This window comes from Cucurbita moschata, unplaced genomic scaffold (genome assembly GCF_002738365.1).
Source record: "Cucurbita moschata cultivar Rifu unplaced genomic scaffold, Cmos_1.0 Cmo_Scf00009, whole genome shotgun sequence".
In the NCBI taxonomy this organism is placed as follows: domain Eukaryota; kingdom Viridiplantae; phylum Streptophyta; class Magnoliopsida; order Cucurbitales; family Cucurbitaceae; genus Cucurbita; species Cucurbita moschata.
The window spans coordinates 4,873,569-4,893,581 of NW_019268525.1; the positions used below are offsets into that span (position 1 = coordinate 4,873,569).

The 20,013-nt window shown below is 35.9% G+C and overlaps 4 protein-coding genes and 1 long non-coding RNA gene across 5 annotated transcripts; 2 read left to right on the forward strand and 3 right to left on the reverse strand.

The window, feature by feature from the left end:
* The first annotated feature begins 2,087 nt into the window (after positions 1-2,087).
* LOC111447557 (elongation factor 1-gamma-like) lies at positions 2,088-5,280 on the forward strand. The gene is made up of 8 exons (XM_023086791.1): positions 2,088-2,187; positions 2,319-2,369; positions 3,018-3,167; positions 3,274-3,334; positions 3,451-3,500; positions 3,614-3,715; positions 4,046-4,532; positions 4,660-5,280. The coding sequence occupies exons 2-8, from the start codon at positions 2,361-2,363 to the stop codon at positions 5,037-5,039; spliced, it is 1,239 nt and encodes a 412-aa protein (XP_022942559.1). The 5' UTR covers positions 2,088-2,187; positions 2,319-2,360; the 3' UTR covers positions 5,040-5,280.
* Positions 5,281-6,271: 991 nt separating this feature from the next.
* Positions 6,272-9,130, forward strand: LOC111446892. The gene is made up of 3 exons (XR_002711166.1): positions 6,272-6,527; positions 7,413-7,680; positions 8,899-9,130. It is a non-coding gene; the product is annotated as an uncharacterized LOC111446892 (long non-coding RNA).
* Positions 9,131-9,573: 443 nt separating this feature from the next.
* On the reverse strand, positions 9,574-13,547 carry LOC111447793 (KH domain-containing protein At1g09660/At1g09670-like). Its single transcript, XM_023087137.1, has 8 exons — positions 13,256-13,547; positions 13,028-13,138; positions 12,733-12,818; positions 11,491-11,630; positions 10,990-11,124; positions 10,785-10,901; positions 10,238-10,381; positions 9,574-10,167 (listed from the first exon to the last, which is right to left on the reverse strand). The coding sequence occupies exons 2-8, from the start codon at positions 13,129-13,131 to the stop codon at positions 10,021-10,023; spliced, it is 873 nt and encodes a 290-aa protein (XP_022942905.1). The 5' UTR covers positions 13,132-13,138; positions 13,256-13,547; the 3' UTR covers positions 9,574-10,020.
* Positions 13,548-14,612: 1,065 nt separating this feature from the next.
* LOC111447868 (ras-related protein RABA2a-like) lies at positions 14,613-19,611 on the reverse strand. Its single transcript, XM_023087233.1, has 3 exons — positions 19,595-19,611; positions 16,334-16,526; positions 14,613-15,395 (listed from the first exon to the last, which is right to left on the reverse strand). Exons 2-3 carry the CDS (start codon positions 16,496-16,498, stop codon positions 14,913-14,915), a joined length of 648 nt encoding a protein of 215 aa, XP_022943001.1. The 5' UTR covers positions 16,499-16,526; positions 19,595-19,611; the 3' UTR covers positions 14,613-14,912.
* LOC111447867 lies at positions 17,501-19,584 on the reverse strand. Its single transcript, XM_023087232.1, has 2 exons — positions 19,082-19,584; positions 17,501-18,633 (listed from the first exon to the last, which is right to left on the reverse strand). Exons 1-2 carry the CDS (start codon positions 19,272-19,274, stop codon positions 17,783-17,785), a joined length of 1,044 nt encoding a protein of 347 aa, XP_022943000.1. The 5' UTR covers positions 19,275-19,584; the 3' UTR covers positions 17,501-17,782.
* Positions 19,612-20,013: the final 402 nt, after the last annotated feature.

Here is a 20,013-nt window from a genome sequence, read left to right on the forward strand (position 1 = left end):
GAATGGGTGAGTGGGACTTTGTTGGTGACAGGCTGTCTCCAGCTGCGCGTCGGAGACTCAAGCTTCGGACGAGAATTTTGGCTCGGTTTTTCCGAGCCTACGTGGATGTTGTCGTGGCGGCGTGCGACTCCTTTCTTTCGTGGTTGCTTGGCTATGGGTTTAACATACGCCCTCTTCCGGTTTAGAAAATGCCCTGCCCTGGATTCATTATGCTTCCATATACCTTGGATTCCAAATAGCCCCACAAAGATGCTCTTATTTATTTTTATTTTATTGCATATGATTAAGAGAATTTGTAAGGGTTTTTAAATAAAAATATTCCAAATAATTGTTTATTTTTATTTTTGCTGTAAGGTTTTTTAAAATTATTCATATTTTTATTTCGAATTTGTTCTTAATTTTATTTTTATTGTACCTTAGGGTTATCACCTTGATCCAAAACTATTCATAACTTTAGCTCTCGCCCCTAATTGGAATTATGATTTTACTTATAAGATGAACGTACAAAGCCCAATTTTAGAGTATAATCTTTTCGTAATTTTTTTTTTTTAAGAAGAGAAAAAAAATTCCATCTGACCCCGATGGGTTCATTTTTTATCAATCTAACTCCAATAGGCTGGTTTTTAAATTTGTCTTAAATAACTCATCATGTCTTAAAATTCTCGGTCAAAATTATGGTTCTTTTAGTCTTTAGTGCTCCAAGGTAGACTTTCGATTATTCTTACGATCATTCATCAAACTCCATAAAGATAACTCTAAGTTTCTATAGGTAGACATGTTCTAGACCTCTCATGCCTTCTTAGGTAGCGTTTTGCATTCCGCAAAATTGTGGGCTTTTTTTAGCTTACATGCTTAGGGTCATCCTTACAATGAGTTTGTTAAATCATGTAGGATGATTGAGGTTTTTATAGGTAAAATGGCTTTGGGCTCAAGGTATTCTACAAAATGACTCGTCCTCTAGAGTTATGAGCTTTTTTAGACTTGTGTGCTTCAAAGTAAGCCTTCGATTATATTTAGGATCGCCTGACAAACTCCGTAAAAATGACTTTACTTTTTCGTATGTCTAAGAATCTCCTAAAAAAAATATATATGTATATATATATAGTATCAATTTGTTGGATATAATCTTTGACGATTTTTGACATGTTGTGCCTCTTGATTCATTGGTTATGATGCATTTTCTATGATTCTCATAATGTGGGGATGACCATAAGTCGATAGGATCGTAGATTCAGTCTCACCCATTTTTGTCCTCCAAAAGTCCTTTGTTTTTAATAATGAATGACTTTCGTGTTTCATGGGTGTCACACGACCATGGACTCAACCTCGATCTTTGCAAGCTTTAGATTGAAAAACTTTCATTAATACTTAAAGAACTCATTTGTATTAGACCCATTAATATATATATATATATATATATATATATATATAATGGAAATTTATAATATTTGGTGACCTGGTCATAGAGAGCCACCAACCAAAACCTCAACGAATGGCCACCGTAACTACAACGATCCTAAAGTAGCAACCACAGGAACTCCACGGGTGCATTACTTGATCAACTAAATTGATACTCTATTAAAATATGTTATTTAATTTTAGCAAACATTTTCTATACGTTTATATAAATAAGACCCTCGAGTCGAGTCAAACTTAAATCCCCTCACATTTTCTCTCGAAAAAATTGAAGAATTTTCTTAGTTTTCACGGTTCTCTGTGGATTTCTTTCAAAAGGTTTCAAAACGTTTTAAAATTATCGGTAACGTAGAAAAATAATTAAAATGTCAAATGAAAAGTTGACATGTCTAAATATCGTTATTTTAAATTCAATCAAACGTTTTATATCACTTAATATATCGTTTTATATGTTTCATCGCGATTTGTTAGGATAATATTTGAAAGAATTTGTGTTACAAGATTAAATTTGAAATGCTTAAAAAAAAAAAAAAAAAACTTTTGAAAGAAGGGTGGGTGATGCTGGCCATGGAGGTATGATATTTATTTTATTTTTATTATTATTACCTTTTTGTAGCCAAACAAATATTTAGAACAAAATTAGGCTGGGTGTGTCGGGCCATGGAGCCCAAAGACGAATACCCGATCCAGAAACACCTTTAAAACCCTAGTTTTTGCTCATTATAACACACCTCCCGCAGCAGGCTTACTCTTGCTAGCGCTCGCCCTCAGGTCTCTCTCTCAACTTCATCACTTGGTTCTTTAGTTGATCTTGTTTATTTCATCAGAAATCAATCACAAATCGATTGAATTGTATCTGTATTTCTTTCTGTAACTAACCGCTACGTTTGTTGTTTGCTCAGATCTGTATTCTTTGAGCGAAACGTTTTTTCTACAGCGAAGCGATGGCTCTGGTGAGTCTCTCGTTACTTCTGATATTTTCTACGAGTTGGTTCCAGAACGTGGGAATTTATCTTGGATTATTTTGGATCTGACGTGTTGCCGTTTGGTTTGATTGATGGGTTTTATGGAAAAAAGGAAATCTGTAATTGGATAGTTCTAGCATAGGGTTCATGTTTTATTCCGCTTTTCAACTGTGGTTTGAATTTTCAGATCTTATTTTTGGACCATGCTATTTTGATAGTAATACTCTTTTGTGTCCGAATCACTACCGTGCGCTGTTTACTCCTGAAATTGGATAGTGTCTCATGTGTCATTGCATAAAAAGTGTTGAACGATTGCTGAAATAGTTGCTTTTTTTACATTATTGACGATTGAGGATTGCTTTTCCGTTTTTTTTTGCAAGTTCAATCTTATTGTTCTTGGGGTTTCTATTGATTGAGATTTCTTAAAATATTCCAAACTCAGTATTCCCACCCGTTCAAAGAAGTTTATCATGCCAAAGCCTAACGCGTTATTGTCTAATTACACACCAATGAAGTTTATTGTGTGCTTACTCCTTGGTTTCAGTTATTAATGAATTCATTGCAATTGGATTTTGTCATTTTTCGGTTGATAATCGTTTGATATGTTATTGATGTATATACGTGTTCATTTTGCAGGTTCTGTACTCCTGGAACACTAACAAAAATGCTTACAAAGCTCTTATAGTTGCAGAATACAATGGTGTCAAGGTTGACCTTGCCCCAGGTTTTACCATGGGCGTAACCAATAAGTCTCCTGAGTTTCTCAAAATGAATCCTATTGGGAAGGTAAACAAATATCTTGCTCTTGGTCTGGTGATCTGTTCATGTTAGAGATTGTAGTTCTTTATTCTATAGCTCTTTGCTTAAAAAATAATGGATCTTAATGTTTCAGGTTCCTGTGCTTGAAACACCCGAAGGTGGTATCTTTGAGAGCAATGCCATAGCTCGCTATGGTAATTATTGTTATGCTTTCTCCATGGGAGTGACTTAATAACTATGCACATGAGTTAAGCGGAATTATTCCTCCTTTTCTTTTGTTTTATGGAATTTTTTTTTCTTGTTGCTACAGTTGCTCGCTTGAAGGACTGTGGTTTATTTGGTTCTTCTCCAATTGAATATGTAAGATCCTTTGTTCTTATTCTTTGTTGGTTTTGATTATTCTCCTTTTCTTTTCTTTAATTAGAATGAAGTTGTTTGCTTTTATTAAACCTTTTCACTCTATTTGTTTTCAGGGACACGTTGAACAATGGATTGACTTTGCCACACTTGAAATTGATGTTCATATTGGTGCTTTAGCAGGGCCTAGATATGGATATCGCGCTTACCATGCTGCTGTAAGTTAGTTTCTCTTTTATATCTAATCGAGTGAGTTTTTCTTACAATGTGGCTGAATTATTGATAACGTTTTCTGTGCGAATTCTTATTCAAATTTGAATTTTGTCTTCTTGTATTCTTCACTTGTGTCGTGGGTAGTAATAGAAAATGAAAAGTGGATTGAGAAATTGGTCTTTTTGGTTTTCAATTTCACTCTTTTCCATTTTTTTCTTTCCTTCCTGAGTCCTATATTTCATGTATGAGTGATTTTTTTTTTGGTTACCTACGAATGACTTTGCTTTCTTATTTCGCTGGCACATGACACCGTGCATTTTATTTTCATCATAAAGGTTGAAGAAGCTGCAAACGCTGCCCTAAAACGCTCTTTTGCTGCTCTGAACTCTTACCTTGCTTCAAACACATACCTTGTTGGACATTCTGTGACACTGGCTGATATCATTGTAACATGCAATTTGTATTGGGGAATCTCTTTTCTGTTGACTAAAAGCTTTACTTCTGAGTTCCCTCACGTCGAGAGGTACTTCTGGACAATGGTCAATCAACCAAATTTCAAGAAGATTATTGGTGAGTTTAAGCAGACAGAAACTGTTCCACCAGTGAAGACACCGGGAGAGGCTGCAGCAGCTGCCAAGCCAAAGGCTGAGCCTAAGAAGGAAGAGAAGCCCAAAGCAGCAGCACCTGCAGAGGAAGAGGATGCACCAAAGCCCAAGGCCAAAAATCCTCTTGACCTCCTTCCTCCCAGTAAGATGATTTTGGATGAGTGGAAACGTCTCTACTCTAACACAAAAACTAACTTCCGTGAGGTTGCAATCAAAGGTATGGCCATTCTTAAGCCCCATCTGTTTCATTATGTTTCTTGAGAAGTTAAGAATCAATAACTGTTTTCCCCTTGAAGGAATTGTATAATTGAAGTCTTCTATGTTCATTTGTCTACGTGATGCAGGATTCTGGGACATGTACGATCCTGAAGGGTACTCCCTTTGGTTCTGTGATTACAAGTACAATGACGAGAACACAGTTTCCTTTGTGACTTTGAACAAAGTCAGCGGATTTCTCCAGAGAATGGATCTTGCTCGTAAATATGCCTTTGGAAAGATGCTTGTGATCGGATCAGAGGCACCCTTCAAGGTGAAGGGGCTATGGCTTTTCCGTGGGCAAGAAATCCCACAATTTGTTATGGACGAATGCTATGACATGGAGCTGTACGAGTGGAAGAAGGTCGATATCTCCGATGAAGCCCAGAAGGAGAGAGTGAACCAAATGATTGAAGATCAGGAACCATTTGAGGGAGAGGCTCTCTTGGATGCCAAATGCTTCAAGTGAGAAATAGACAGAACATCATCTGTTGTTGGGCTAGAGGACTGACTTGGGAGGAAGGTTTCTGTGGACTTTTTGGGTCGATTTTGTTTTCTGCCGTCTTTTGAAGTAGATTTTGTCTTTTATTTATCATCTGAGGCAAACTGAACACACCCTTCTTTGATTTTCTATTTAAATTTCAAGCCATTTAGCTTAGCCAGTGCTGTTATGATTTATAAAATTCACTTTCCTCCCTTTTTAGTTTATCCATTACGACTTGGCTTTTTTTTCTTTTTAAGAAGCAAGATTGTCCAAATTTAATTTGAGCCTTTTAGTTTGGGCAATTTCTTGAATATCTAAATGAGTGCGCATGTATTTGGTTTTTTTTTTCTCTGAGAAGAAACAGACTTGCATGATGTCCATTTTTGGTTTTTGTTGTTTTTAAAATTTGAATATGTTTCTAGAATTGGGGTTGGGTCTGTGTTGAATGTATGTAGTGTCCGACTTTGGTACTGTGTTGTGTATTCCTCAGGTGATCTCTTTTCTCTTCGGTGTAAATTTGGTGGCTGATTCTTGTCTTGTCCATTTGATTTTTTCAACGAGTTTTTTGAAATTTCCTCGATTATTTTGATTCTTCAGCCGCAAGATCTTCTCCAAATTTGGGTTTGGATCTTTGTTTTGCGTATTAAGTGGCTGATTTGGCTTTTTTCGGTGCTTTCTTTGGTGTAAATGCTGTTCTTCTCTGTCCATTTTGGCTTTATTCTGTGGTCTTGGCAGCCTCCTGACATCCCTTTTTGCTCCGTCCAAGTTCGATTCTACCATTGAACTTTTGTTAGCGCCCAAAACTTCAAACATAATTGATGTTAATTATTAGTTTTAAGGGTTTTATTATATTTTGATATAATTATTAGCAAGTTGCTTATTAAATTTATTTAGCTCTAAAAACTAAATTAATTTAAAGTTGAAATTCATTTCAATTGTATTCTACTACTCAAATCATACAAAACTGAAGATGGTTGAAATGAAGTTGCAAGACCATGGAGTATTCACTATACACACAACATTCAAACTTTACACAGTTATTATACATTTTTTAAAAACAATATTGAAGTCAATAATTCAACGTGGAATATTCGAATACCTATAAGCTTAAAAAAAATGGACTTTCAACCGTCTAAAGTTTATAATTAAAAATCTCGAAAACGGCATTACCCTGAGAACATCAATAAAATTAAAATCAATTTTGAAAATATACTCGTAAAATTTGAAGGAATTTTAATCAACCATCTTGGTTCTTCACTCTTCAGGTAACTTCCAACCGTGTAGCGTTTGCGTGGTTTTCCAGCTTTCAGCTTTCCCTTCAACTTCCATTTCTCTGCCGCGAGCGAGCGAGCGACAGAATTTGTTTTCGAGCTTGCCAGAAACAGATAGACACAGAGATGAGCGCAAATTTGAGTCGCAGATCGTCTGATTTTATTTCGTTTTCGGCTTTGCTTTCTCTACTATTCGTCTCCGGTACTTTCTTCAGATCTCTCTTTCTTGTCCTTTCTGTTAATTTATACTTTGCTTAATTCAATTTTTATTTAGTTTCTATGATCCGTTCTTTGATTTTATGCAAATTCTCGTTTCCTTGTTTTTGCTTGTTCTGTTACTGGAAGCGGTTGAGGTGAACCGAATTGAGAGGGACGCAATTGACTTTGGAAGCCTTTTCTTTTCATGAATTTGTATTCAGATCTCGTTTTTGTTTGATTTTCAATCTCCTTCCATGTTAAATAGTTGAGATCTTTGTTTGTTTATGTTTTCTTAGTTAAAATAATACTTACAGAACTTCATTGTTGTTTGAATGAAATTTGGTTGCTGTATTACGATCTAAGGGGATGTGTGAATCTCAATTTCGCAATGTATAAGCGACCCAAGCAGATGCACGAAGTAGCAGTACTACTTAATCTGTGTGTCTATATATATATATATAATATATAAAGAATCCTTGTCGACATAAAAAACAACTTCTTGTACATGTTTTTATAGGTGTATGAAATTACAAAAACTGTACCAAAAAGCAGCCATGAAGTTTGTTCTTTCAGTGGCTACGCACAATTTTGCTAATTGAGAATGAAAATGAGGAGTTTCAGTTCACCTCTGGCTTCGTTGCTTATTTCCCTTCAAACCCGTACTCATTGTTCATTGCTGAGGGAGATGCAATTATGCATTAGTATTTTACCCGTGTATACTCCAAATCACATGGTTACTCTTATTTTTGTGCATTTTCCATGATCTTTTATCTTGAAATGAATTTTGCTGTCGAATGATAAATTTCTAGACATCAATTAGCCAATATTGAGACATGAATACTATCTTTTGTAGCTATCTCATAACACTTCTTTTGGTTGGCTGCTACAGCCCTTTCTGATGACTCCACTCCCAAAGATGGTATTAAATCTGGAAATCATCCATCCTCCAGAAGCAACACTAGCTCGATGATTGCAATCATCCTCCTTGGTCTTTTGGTAGTGGTGTTGTCATTTTTCCTTTTCAAGTTATGGCAAAAAAAGAGAAGAGAGGAGCAATATGCCCGACTTCTGAAATTGTTTGAAGAAGACGATGAGCTTGAAGTTGAGCTTGGTCTTCGGGATTGAAGGATATCTGAAATTTACTTCACTGAAGTTGGGTATGTCTTTGAACTCGTCATCCTTTTATTTTTCACCTGAAATAGCTTTATACATATCTGATATGCTGGAGTGGTATTGTCATGTCTTTTAGATGATATGGTTTCTCATGATGAATTCAGTATTAGAAAATCCATCGAACGCCATATGTATGTTTCTATCCATGGCTGCATGACGAGTAATCATTTTTCTTCTCTAATTTATATCTCATTCAGTCTTTTTCTCTATGATGTTGAAATTAAGTTCTTATTATCCTTGGGAGTAACACACTAAATTATAGGAGATTCTCAGTTTTGCTTCTCCATTTCTTGGTTTTGGAACCATTTTACATCCTAAAAGGCTAAAAAGCTCTGTACATATCAACCAACTCCTACTTCCCCTATTTTCTCCTCGCTTCGATTTTTTTTTCTTTGCCAACCCTTCATTGCAATGTTGACTCTTTCATCTTGACTTGAACTTACAAATTACAATTAAAAACTCTTAAACGGGAAGTGGAAAAGCCTGTCATGGTGTTTTAAAAGTAAATAGCTTCCTTAGAGACTATGCTTAAGGTGCTTCGTGGGGCGAGACTATGTAAGACAACATTATATCTATATAAACTTTCAAGTACTATTCATAAAAGAATGTCTATTTTCAGCACTGCCCATAGGAAAGGTATGATGGAGAAGGCAACATGCTAAGCACTGCCATTAGCATTGCAAGACGTTCTACCAATTAGTATCAGTAAAAATGAATCATAATTACAAAATAATAACTAGGAGCTGTTAAAATATTTTATGATACTCCCACGCATTCTAGAAAATACCATATAAGAACATTTCCCATAGAAGATGATATTGCAGCAAAAGCTACTCTAATTATTTACTTGTTCAGTGACTTTATGATTTGATGCACTGGCTGTTGTGTAGCTTGTCAGACCTTTTGAAGCTTTTAGACCTAATATATTCGCTTTTATGCTGTTCTTGCGATTACACTCTATACCCTGACTTGCTTGTTTGTTTTAGACTGTTCTTGCATCTCCATTCAATAGTGAGCTGTCATTTCTTTTTGGGGCCCTCACAAGTTAGGCAGTATATATCAAATGTTTTATCACACCTCAAATGTTCAAAAGGGGCACTTCTCTTGCTTTTGTCTCTCTTTTGTAAAAAAAGCTACATATAATTTTCAGATTCCTGTACCTTATAATTGACAATATTCCTTCATCTGAAATTCTATCACAGGCTTAGAAAACATTATCTTGGAATTGTTGCATGTCAAATGTCTAAAGATCATAAGATGGTAGTTTGCTGTAAGGTTAGTTTTTGTTCTTCTTTTCTACAATTTTATGATGTATTAGTTTATCCAATTGAGGATAAAATGAGTGCTTATAGCATGTAAAATTGATCGAGTTCAGATATGTAAAATTGATGTTACATAACGAGTTTATTAATGAAAGGGTTAAGTTCTCAAATATTTTGTTCTTTCACCGATGCATTTACCGTATGAACATATCAGCTGGCTCAAATATTGATCACATATGTGTGCGCACTATGATTCATTCTATTTCACCAAACCAATGATAATTTTTTATATTTAAATTTTCTAACTTAAATAATTGCAATTGCATCAGAATTACAAATTAAGTTGGATGAACTTTTGAATTTTTTAAAATGTGAAAATTTTTAGGAGTTTTATTAAATATATAATTCAATTTATATCAATTCTATAAATTAATTTTAATTTTTAAAAAGAATTTGTTAATCATTAGACGAACTTCATTTAGTGACTAAATAAGCAAAATTTTCATTATTTATTTTAATATATTTTAATCAATTTCAAAGTTAATAAAGTTATAGGCTATGGGTTATATATATATATATATAAGAGATGCTGTTTCAAAGAAAGAGCATGGTGCATTCATAAATGGCTTCTCACTTCCTTCTGCTGTCACATTTAATTAACACGATTACCACCCGAAATTACATAAAATCACAAATTAAAGTCTAGAGCAATAACATTTAAATTTTAAGGAGTAAATAAACATATCCGTTAAAAGTTGTTGATGGAACTGCATTTGTAATTTAACCTAAATTAAATTACTACCTTAGAAAAAAAAAATGAAAAAATGTTCAAATGGTGGAGGGGATTCTCCTTCCCTCCTATATTAAGGGGAAAAAAGTGGTGAGCCAATTAACATAGGCCTATCAGATTGAGCTGAGCAAAATCACCCAAACTCTTGACCATGTGCAGCCAGCAAAAGTTAACTTGCTATTCAATGATGAAAACCAGCTTCCATGGTTTGAACAAAGCGTCGACGAAGCTCGTCATCTCTCGTCGACGCTGTCGGGAAGTCACTGTTCCTACTACCTCCCTGTCTTGGCCCGTTTGAGCCCCGTGGTGTTAAACGGAGACATGCTTGGGCTCATACTTGGACTTTCCTCCCTCAGAGTGCCATTTAGTAATGCCAATTCTCTTAGCTGTTGCTTCTTATATTGATCAAGCAATTCATCCTGGAATAACAAAAGCTCCATGAGAAAACAATGAGAGGATTTGTTGGTGATTGAGATGTTTTGTTCATACCACAGGCTTCAAAAGGCTTTCTAACACAGCCACTGCATGATCCAAGCGAGAGTTTATTGTATCCTCTGGGAATTCTGCCTCAACCAAGAGATGCAACGGCTCATTAAGATGCTCATACCCAGGCTTGTCCTTTAGCTTCTCTTCCTAAACCACAACATTCATATCCATTGCAAGTAATATCAAATACTCCCATATCCAAATTCAGAACATATGTTAAAGACATTAATGAAAGGCTGACTACTCGAAATCTATAATCGAGCAGTTATCTCAAAGACGAGAGAGAGAGAGAACTCATAAGAGAAAGCGAGTAAAATATGTTGAAATATCATCATTAGCCCAATAGGGTCAAACCCAATAATTGTATGAGCCCATTGTGTATTTTCTACGAAGTGTTTTATAATCTCTTTTCGATTAGTGTTAATAAAGAGTGCGAGTGTTACCCACAAAGAGTTGTGTTCAACAGAATATGTATATCACACGTTAGAAAAGATTAACCACAAAAAAAAAAAACGAGTAAAATACAAACACCGAGTAGTTTTTTCAGTACCTCTAAAGCATCCTTGATAGAGCCCTTGCCTCTTATGTACACCCTACATTCTGTTAAGGCTTCAACTCTTTTCAAGGAGTTTCCACGCGGTCCGAGAAGTCGTCCAACGAAATTATACTGCCGTGATTTGAGCAAGAAACTACTAACATCAGAGAGGCAAAAGGTCAGTACAATCACCACCTAACATGAAAATATTTTAACTTACATTTGGATATTTGTCAACAGGTACATCAAGTCTAACGACTCTCTTAACTATCGGTGTCGTAGGAATTCCTTGAACCCTCGGCCATGCCATTGAATGAGCTTGAAGGGGCCCCAAACTGTGGACATGTCCACTTCCCTGCAGTAGAAGTATTTTATAACTAAACCACACGTGTAAATCACAAATACAAAGAACTACGAATTCTATTTCGAGAATGCTCGGGTCAGAACGGACCCACGAGTACCGCTGTAGTAAGGACTAGGGACCTCTGGAGATACCCTACAAAGTTCAGGATTCAAGCCGAGATGAAATTTTAATAACTAGGTAGGCTATTGTCAAGCTTGGTTTTCCAATTTTTCAAAAATATTCTCATACCAAGAAATCACTGATTAAAGAGGAAACCTTCCTATTGAGTAACTAGCAAAACTAAAAAGAAATAGATTAAGGACACTCGACGTTAAATATACGAAAAAATTTAAATCCAGTAGGATATTATATATTTACCTCCATTTGCATTGGAGGCCAACCTTCCAAGTCCATTGGCCTTCCGTTCGATAGCTGGCCTAATGACCTGTAAGGGCTCCCGTGCTCGAATCTCTCATGATCCACGGAAGTTTGATTGAGGCCCGATAGACGTCTGATCTCTGCAACGATAGTAACAACTTAAGGGGTGTTCATGCAACTGACTTAAGAAATACTCGTGTTTAAGCTGGTTACTGGCAAATTGCAGATAGTTGGCTTGTTACTCACAGAAAATTATCACCACATGCCTATTCATGTGGGGCAGAGGATCCAAAAAACTGTTAAGAACATGTCTTAGATGCATAGCATCATCCCAAGTTCGTTAACATCATTTTTTATGGGTGAAGACGTAGAAAAGATTGTAGTCGACTATGGTCTAATTAATTACGAGTTGACAAAGTACTGAGTAAGGTAGGAAAATACATTTTTGCCTCTGTCCACATGGAGAAGATGACACTCTTGGAGATAATCTCAAGTACCTCAAGGTAAAATGGATTTCGAATTTTTTAGCAAGATCGAGCCAAACAACCACAAAGCTCTCTCTCCTGCAGCCACCACCGAACCTCTACTTACAACTGGTGGTTGCAAACGAACACAAAGCTACTCTTTTAAATTACCTTATGAATGGCAAAGACTATACTACTCCATGCTACATGATCCATCATACCGGTGAATTTGGGGTGTCCCACATCAACTCAAGAAGGGAACGAGTGCCAGCAAGGACGTTGGGCCTCAAAGGGAGGTGGATTGTGAGATCCCACATCGATTGGGGAGGAGAACGGAACATTCTTTATAAGGTGTGAAAACCTCTCCCTAGCAGACGTGTTTTAAAAATCTTGCTAGCAATAAGTTTGGGCCATTACAGTGACAAATTCCATCGTTTTGCTCGTTGGAGATTTGCTTCGCTAATAACAAGTGACAATATCTCCTTCAACAATTGTTCTACCTGACCAAACATGATTAGCATCTTCTTCACCATTATTGAGCTTGCTTGCTTTCGAGTCAACGAATTCCTGTCACCAACATCTTTCAGCATCTTAAATTTTCTTCTATAGAGAACCCACTTGAGCCTTAAGCTTTTCTTTCATCCAACAAGTTATTGCTTACATTGATGCTCTAATACCACTTGATAGATACCATTGATTCCACTAATGTCAGCATAAGAAATAAGAATAGATGTTTCAACAACAAAATGCAAAGTAGAGAGAGATCTTGAAAACCCACCCTGATTCAGAAGTCTGCTACAATGAGGCAAAACCTGCACGAAAGGACCCAATTTCTGTCTCTCAGACAGTAATTCAGCAAGATACCTGCCATTTTCACATAACACAAAATCACCATCACATACAACACATCACGTCCAAAAGCAACACAACTCCATACTCAGTAGCACAGACAAAGATCATCAACACAACACAATTAAAAACAGGACGTTATACATGATGAATCAAACAAAGAAAGAATCAGAATGAATCAGCAGTAGATAAAGAAAAGCAAAAAAATGATGAAGAAAAATTACCTCTCCCGATCTAAGGGAATGGATGGAGTCCTGTGAGGAGATGCGTGGGCAGAAGGGGGAGGGTAATGGAAGTAACTCCCAGGTGGGGTTCTCTCCCCCATCATGCATAAACTAGAAAACAAAACAGAAAGAAACCCAGAAGTGGAGTTGGGTTAACATGTCGAGAAGAAGAGTGATATTAGCGTTTGCAACAAAAAAGAGAGCGACACAGATGGGGAAAGAGGCTACCTTCGCAGAAAGAGGGAAGAAGAAGATGAATCTGGGGCAGAGAGATACAGGGGAAGTCGGTTGAATGGGAAGGGGAAGAAAAGAAAAAGGGCTGTGGAGGAGGAACAAAAACCAGAGGGAGATCGCGTAGTGGTGTGAGTGAATCTTAATTTTACAGTATATGTTTTGTTTTGATTTGTATGTGGTAGTTGGAATCAATGGGTCAGTGGTGGCATTGGCAATGGAGGGAGGAAGGGAGGAAGGAAGGAGTGGGGAATGGGATTTTTGACAATATGGTGTGGTGTGGTGCGGTGTGGTGGAGACTGGATGCGTCTTTTTCTACCCAAACCAAAATCCTTACCTTTCTTTTCTCTCTCTCCCGAACTGTTTTTCTTATTTTACCATTTTACCCCTACCCTCACGTGGAACTGGACCCTACTTCCTGCCCGCATCTGACAATACCTTTTTCTTTGTTTCCTTCCTTATTTAATATTATAGGTTTTGTTTCTAAATCTTCCATATTTGGGTTTATTTGTTTTTTTTTTTTTTTTAACTTTAAAACAATTTTGTGTATAATAATTTCTCTTAATTTTAAAAAAATATTGTTTCAAGGTAAATGGTTTCTAGTATTCTTTTGAAAAATTGTAAATTTATTAGACCCAATTATAAAATTCATTTTTATATCTAATATAATTAATTAGTTTTTAAAAATATAGGGTATGTATTGAATTTATTAGGCATTAACATTACTTTTTAAAAGTATAGTATCGTTAATCTTTCCTTTATTTAAATTCTATGGTTTAATAAGATGTTATAGTTTAATAGATAAAATATTAAAATAAAAGGGTAATTGTATTGACTTTCAAGGTTATTTCAATGGGTTAATAAATAAATACATAAAAGATGTATTTATGTTAATTTTTATTACATCATTTAAAAAAACAATTTAATATAATATCTCTACAAAATTGAAGGTTTAAAATAAAGGCATTTAAAAATTTATAGATGACATTACACAACATTTAACTAAATTTAAAAAAAAAAAAAAATAGATGACTTCATGATAATAGCTTTTTGTCCTTTTTTTTTTTTAAACGAGTGTGAAAACGTCTCTTTGCATTTAAAAAACCCTGAAGAGAAGATGCTAACGGTAGACTTAGGCTGTTTGGAACAACTAACCTCTAAGTTGATTGAATGAGTGAATGCCGATTACGGGTAAACCATCCTCATTTTGGAATCATGAGTTGAATTCTTTGGATGCTAAGAATGTTAACTGCGATGATACTCAAGTATGTTAGAAAGAATATGGTCCATAGCCACTTTAAAATCAACAGTTCCTAAGACCAAAAACTAGTTGCATACACATAAGCCTCACGGATATTAAAATAAGACATTCACATTTGATTCTCCAACATAGAGATTCCATAAAAACAGACAAACTCTGAAATGAACCGCTCAATAGTGTTTCTGACATGAGATCTCAATGATCTCTTGAAAAAAAAAAATCTAAGTAAAATATAAATTATATGAAAATTATACACCAACAAAATCCAAGCAAACAAGAATAACAGAATAGAGTTGGTAACTAGAAAGATATGCGTAAGCAGATGACCAAGAAAAGAGGGAGAGAGAGAGAGAGAGGAGAGTTACAAAAAATTGTGGGGATATTTTTCTGAACTTAAGAAGAGGAGCAACAAGCCTTCTTCGAATTGTCCTCTGATTCACCAACCACAATGGTTTTTCCTTCCTTGATGTTAGCAGTAGCAGGCTCATCCGAATTGAGGGACTTCTTACTGATTATCCTATATATCTCTGAGAGAATGGTTTGGAAAGCCTTCTCCACGTTTGTTGCTTCAAGAGCCGAAGTTTCAATGAATGACAGCCCTTCTTTCTCGGCGTAGCTCTGTGCGTCTTCTGTTGCCACTGCTCGGAGGTGTTTCAGATCGGTCTTGTTACCGATTAACATGATGACTATGTTGGAATCTGCATGGTCCCTAAGTTCCTTCAACCAACGGTTTACATTGTCGAAAGTCATCGGTTTCGTTACATCGTATACTAGAAGGGCTCCGAGGGCACCCCTATAGTAAGCACTGGTTATTGCTCTGTAACGCTCTTGACCGGCCGTGTCCCATATCTGAGCTTTCACGGTTCTTCCCTCAACCTAATATAAAGTATGTAGCATTTCTTTTCTTGGTAACTTTGATAGTCAAAGCGCAGTAGAAAAAGAAAAAAGAGAATATTTTCTTTCAGCTCAACAAATGTGACACTAATATCACATAGCCATTTGAATACGACATCGATCCAAGAAGTTCCAAAATCTATTATCAAAACATCTACATGTGTAACAGGACACAAACTAAATAAAAAATTCTATCTACCAGCCATAGTCCAAGAAACTGAGATTTAAATGACCTCATACTGCAGTGTAAATCAGGTGTTGCGGGTAGAAGAATTGTATATGATTCTTCATTGTTTAACAATTTGTAAAATGCTTGTCCTTTATAAAACACTCGAATGGTTTAAACTGTAAATTTGCATAATCAAAATTTGTATAAGAACCAAGATAATAATTGTATTACCAGAAAAGGAGTCGTTAATTCAGATTCATATTTGGCGTTAAGGTTTTGTGGGAAATTAACCGGCATAAAAACAACCAATCATGATCTGCAGATGTATCTCCATTAAAAGTTAGGATGAAATCTCTAGCCCATACCAGATCAGAATCTGAATAACTTCAATCAAAAGTTATAAACCTAAACAAATCCATAGACATTTTTCTCAATTCGTTGTCCTAATCCAAAGCAGTAAAAAGACGACCAATTTCCCGCATTCCCCTAAATTAAAACGAAAATTACCAGAACAACCAATTGAGAACGCAGATCCGCAAGCGAAGATGCACAATCTCAATTCAAATAAAAACCGCCAGTTTTAAACGGAAAAAAGAAAATCAGATCATTACTTTAAGTACATCAAAAAAATTCTCCAAAAAAAAATTCGCGTTCCCGCGAATTTTTACATAGATCGAGAATGTAAAGCACACAAACATACAACGAACGTAGATATAAATACCGAAATGAGAGAGAAAATTGAGAGAGAGACCTGAAGAGTACGAGTGGCGAATTCGACGCCAATGGTGGACTTGGACTCCAAACAAAACTCATTCCGAGTGAACCGGGAAAGAAGGTTGGATTTTCCAACGCCGGAATCGCCGATTAGCACAACTTTGAAGAGGTAATCGTAGTCATCGTCGGGTCTCCGGGCCATATTATCTCGCTGGTCTCTCTCTCTCTCTGGTTCCTGGTTCTGAAGATTTAGCTTTCCGAAATCTCGGAAAGCAAAATTGAAGAAATTGTCCCTCCCAAATCGGGTGCCCCACTTCGAAAATGTAGACAATACGGAGAGACAGCCGACTTCAAATACTGCGACTGTCACCAACTTCTATGCCCAAAACTACCCTTCCAGATATGGGCTTTTTCGACGAACCTCCCAACCCAACATTTTTTTTCTATTTTTCTAAACTTTAATCCAACAATGTGTTTGAGTCAAAAATGAATTCTGTTTCCACATGAATTCTTACCGTTTTTTATTTACTACAAATAGAACGGATATGTACATTTGGTATGTTAAATCAAATCTTGTTTATTTTCTTGTTTCAACAATTTCTTGATGACAACGGGATTATTTGTTGCACGTATTTGTTTGTAATGGTTATACAAGTTTTGTTAATGGTTATACAAGTTTTGTTTTACAAGTCGAATGCTCAACCATTTAGTGTGGGTTCGTTATAAGTTGATTTGGCTTATTTATTTTGTGTTTTGTCGATGATTTAATGATTTTTAGTGCCGGGTATTAGAGATTTTTTTATTTCATTCAAGATTATCTACCTAACTTAAAGATTCTGTCTAGTTTACACGTGAACTTTAGTAAGAGCTCTCTCTTTTGATTTCATATCGATAAATTACTTCGGATTGTTCGAGTTATAAAGATTGTAAGCCTCCATTGAGCATATTATGATGACATGTTTGAATAGAGGAATCTTCTTTCGTATCTTAGTAAGTTTACAACGAACAGATATGTTATAAGTGTCATCTCTAAATGTTTAAAATGAATTAAGAACAGACTATCGAAAGAATTTAAGAACCAAAACAAAACCAATATAAAAGTTTTGAGCTAAACTAGAGATTAAACTTAAACTATTATCTCGACCATCCAAAAGAGTGACTCGGAATCCTGAATTATATCAACATTGTGTATAATCTTAGCGGGTTGGCATAACAAGATTATGCACAAGGAATTTTCATTTACAAGAATCAAACTAAAAATATCACTAAAAATATCACAAGCACATGAGATTTGTTTATGAAACCTATACACATCTACACAAGTATTTCCTTCGCAGGAAATTTAGTTCAAAAAATAAAGCATAAAAACGAATAAAAGAATACAATGATGATTCAGATATAGCACAAAGAAAAGAAGACTATACCGCCATCTTTGATTCTTTTCCTTCCAATTATCTACACAGACTAACTGACTGACTGTATTTGGTTACTCCCAAAATGCCTTTCTCGAGCTCCATTGACCACTTTCTGCTCTATCCATCCTACCACAACCATTCGCTGCAAACTCATCAGAGTATCCATATCTATTCCACACTCCAAATCCTCTCTGCTGCTGTCTACTAGATATCTGGTGGCTGACACTAGGACCCTTTGGACTCCTTCCAAAATCGGCCCGACCCATAGGCGGTGACGGTGAAAGAGGCATGGGAGCTCTTTCAGGGGCATTACATCTGCTGAACTCTTGTGGATGTCTAGAAGACTGGTAGCCATGGTTTTGTTGATAGTGGTAATGACGTTGCTGAATGTGGTGTTTACTAACTGGAATCACAATGGGGGGAGGTTGAAGGTTGTTGAAGCTGCAAAGACTAGGAGAGCTATGGACTTTGTGCATGGGAGGGCGGCTAGGCTTGATGCTATTCCAAGAGAATGGTTCTTGGGCCATAGATTCAGCAGTTTGGGCATCTGGAGAAGATGATTTTGGAGATGAACATGCAGATGAAAGGCTGAATGTAGGGCGGCTAGCATTAGAAGGGGAGACTTTTGAGCTCGCAGTAGAGCTGCACCGGACAATGCCATTAATGGCTTCCAGATAACGTTGCTCAATTGCTTGAGGATCTGCAAAGAACGGTCGAGTTTCAACAACAATTGGATTTGAAGGAAATAAGAAACAGCGAAGCTTGGGAGTTCCTTCACTCTCGAGCCGATCGTATTCATCAAGCATATGCTTTAAATCTTCATCAGATCTCACAGAGACCAACACATCAAGATCCTCAGGAACCAACTGATACTTCAGCACCATATCTCCATCAAATAGAGCCGTCACTTTCTTCATTAGATCTAAGCAAGACAGAGTAGAATAAGAGGAAATCCGAAAATAAATATCTTGAAATGTTCGCTGATTTTCATTACCATTAAAGAATAATTCATTGAACTTTCAAGAGAGATCACTGAACCTAAATCTGTACAATGTGTTTCACAAACTTGTCAAAGATCCTATCCGAGAAAACAAGAAAAAAAATAAAACTATTCGATGTGGTTAGCCCTAACAATCTTAACATTTGATATTCGAAATCCAATTTCTAAGTCGTCTCATACATTTGAACCTTATACAGAAAGCACTTCAAATCACTCCAGAAAAAACAAAGTCGTATAAATTTCACTTGATCAAAAGCAATCCAACAAGATTTTCCCGCTGATCATAATTTGTCAGATTAAAAACACGGCAAGAAACTTAAGAAGAATCGCAATCTCAAAAACAAAGGCAGAAAAATCGAACGACAGAAACCTGAAAATTTGATATCACGCTGCATAGCGATGACGCGCGTCTCGCCGCCAACATACTTGAGATGGCCATCGGTGGGCCTAGGGAGGATCTTGCCGCCATAACTGCAAAGAAACTTCAACTTGCTTTTAGGCGACAATGTGGAAGTCTCGTCTCCTCCTCCTCCTCCTCCATTGCCACCGCCTTCGCACGCCATTTTTCTTATCGGCCTCGACCAAGTCGCTGGATTGAGTCGCCACAAAATCAACCAAAAAAATAATGGATAATTGCTTGAAGTCGATGTAATCTGTAATGAGTAGAAAGGAAAATGAAATTAAGAAGTATTAGGGGAGTCAATGGAAAACTCAGAGACGGAATGGATTGGATTATTCACAAACTGCAAAAGGGGAAAATGGAGAATGAAGATGAGGCGAGAATTGGAGAGATTTGAGGAAACAAACTCGATCCAAAAATGGATAAATGATAATGAAAATCCATCTGAAAATGTCAAATAGAGATTCAAACGTTTGAAAGATACTCTCTCTCTCTCTCTCAAATCCGTTTTTTGTATTTTTGTTGAGAATTTGTTAATTTTTCATGTCCGCCAACCATTTTTTTCAAAAAAAACCCTCGCCTCTCCTTTTCCGGAAGTTTTACATCGAAATTACAAATTTAGCCTCATTCAAGTTTTATCCATTTATCTTTATTGAGATGACCATAAATGACTTTCTTTTTCTTTTTCTTTTTCTTTTTTTTGTAAAAATACAAATCATAATTGAATTTTATTAAACATAAAATTAAAATTTACATTTCAAGGGGTTAATTTATTTTTAAAATTTTCTAAGTTTATCCACCAAACTCTTAAAAATCATAAATTAATAAATTTAAGCTGATTTTTCCTTTTAAAAAAAATTCAGATCCTCCATTTTTATAAAAAAAAAAAAAAAAAAAAAAAA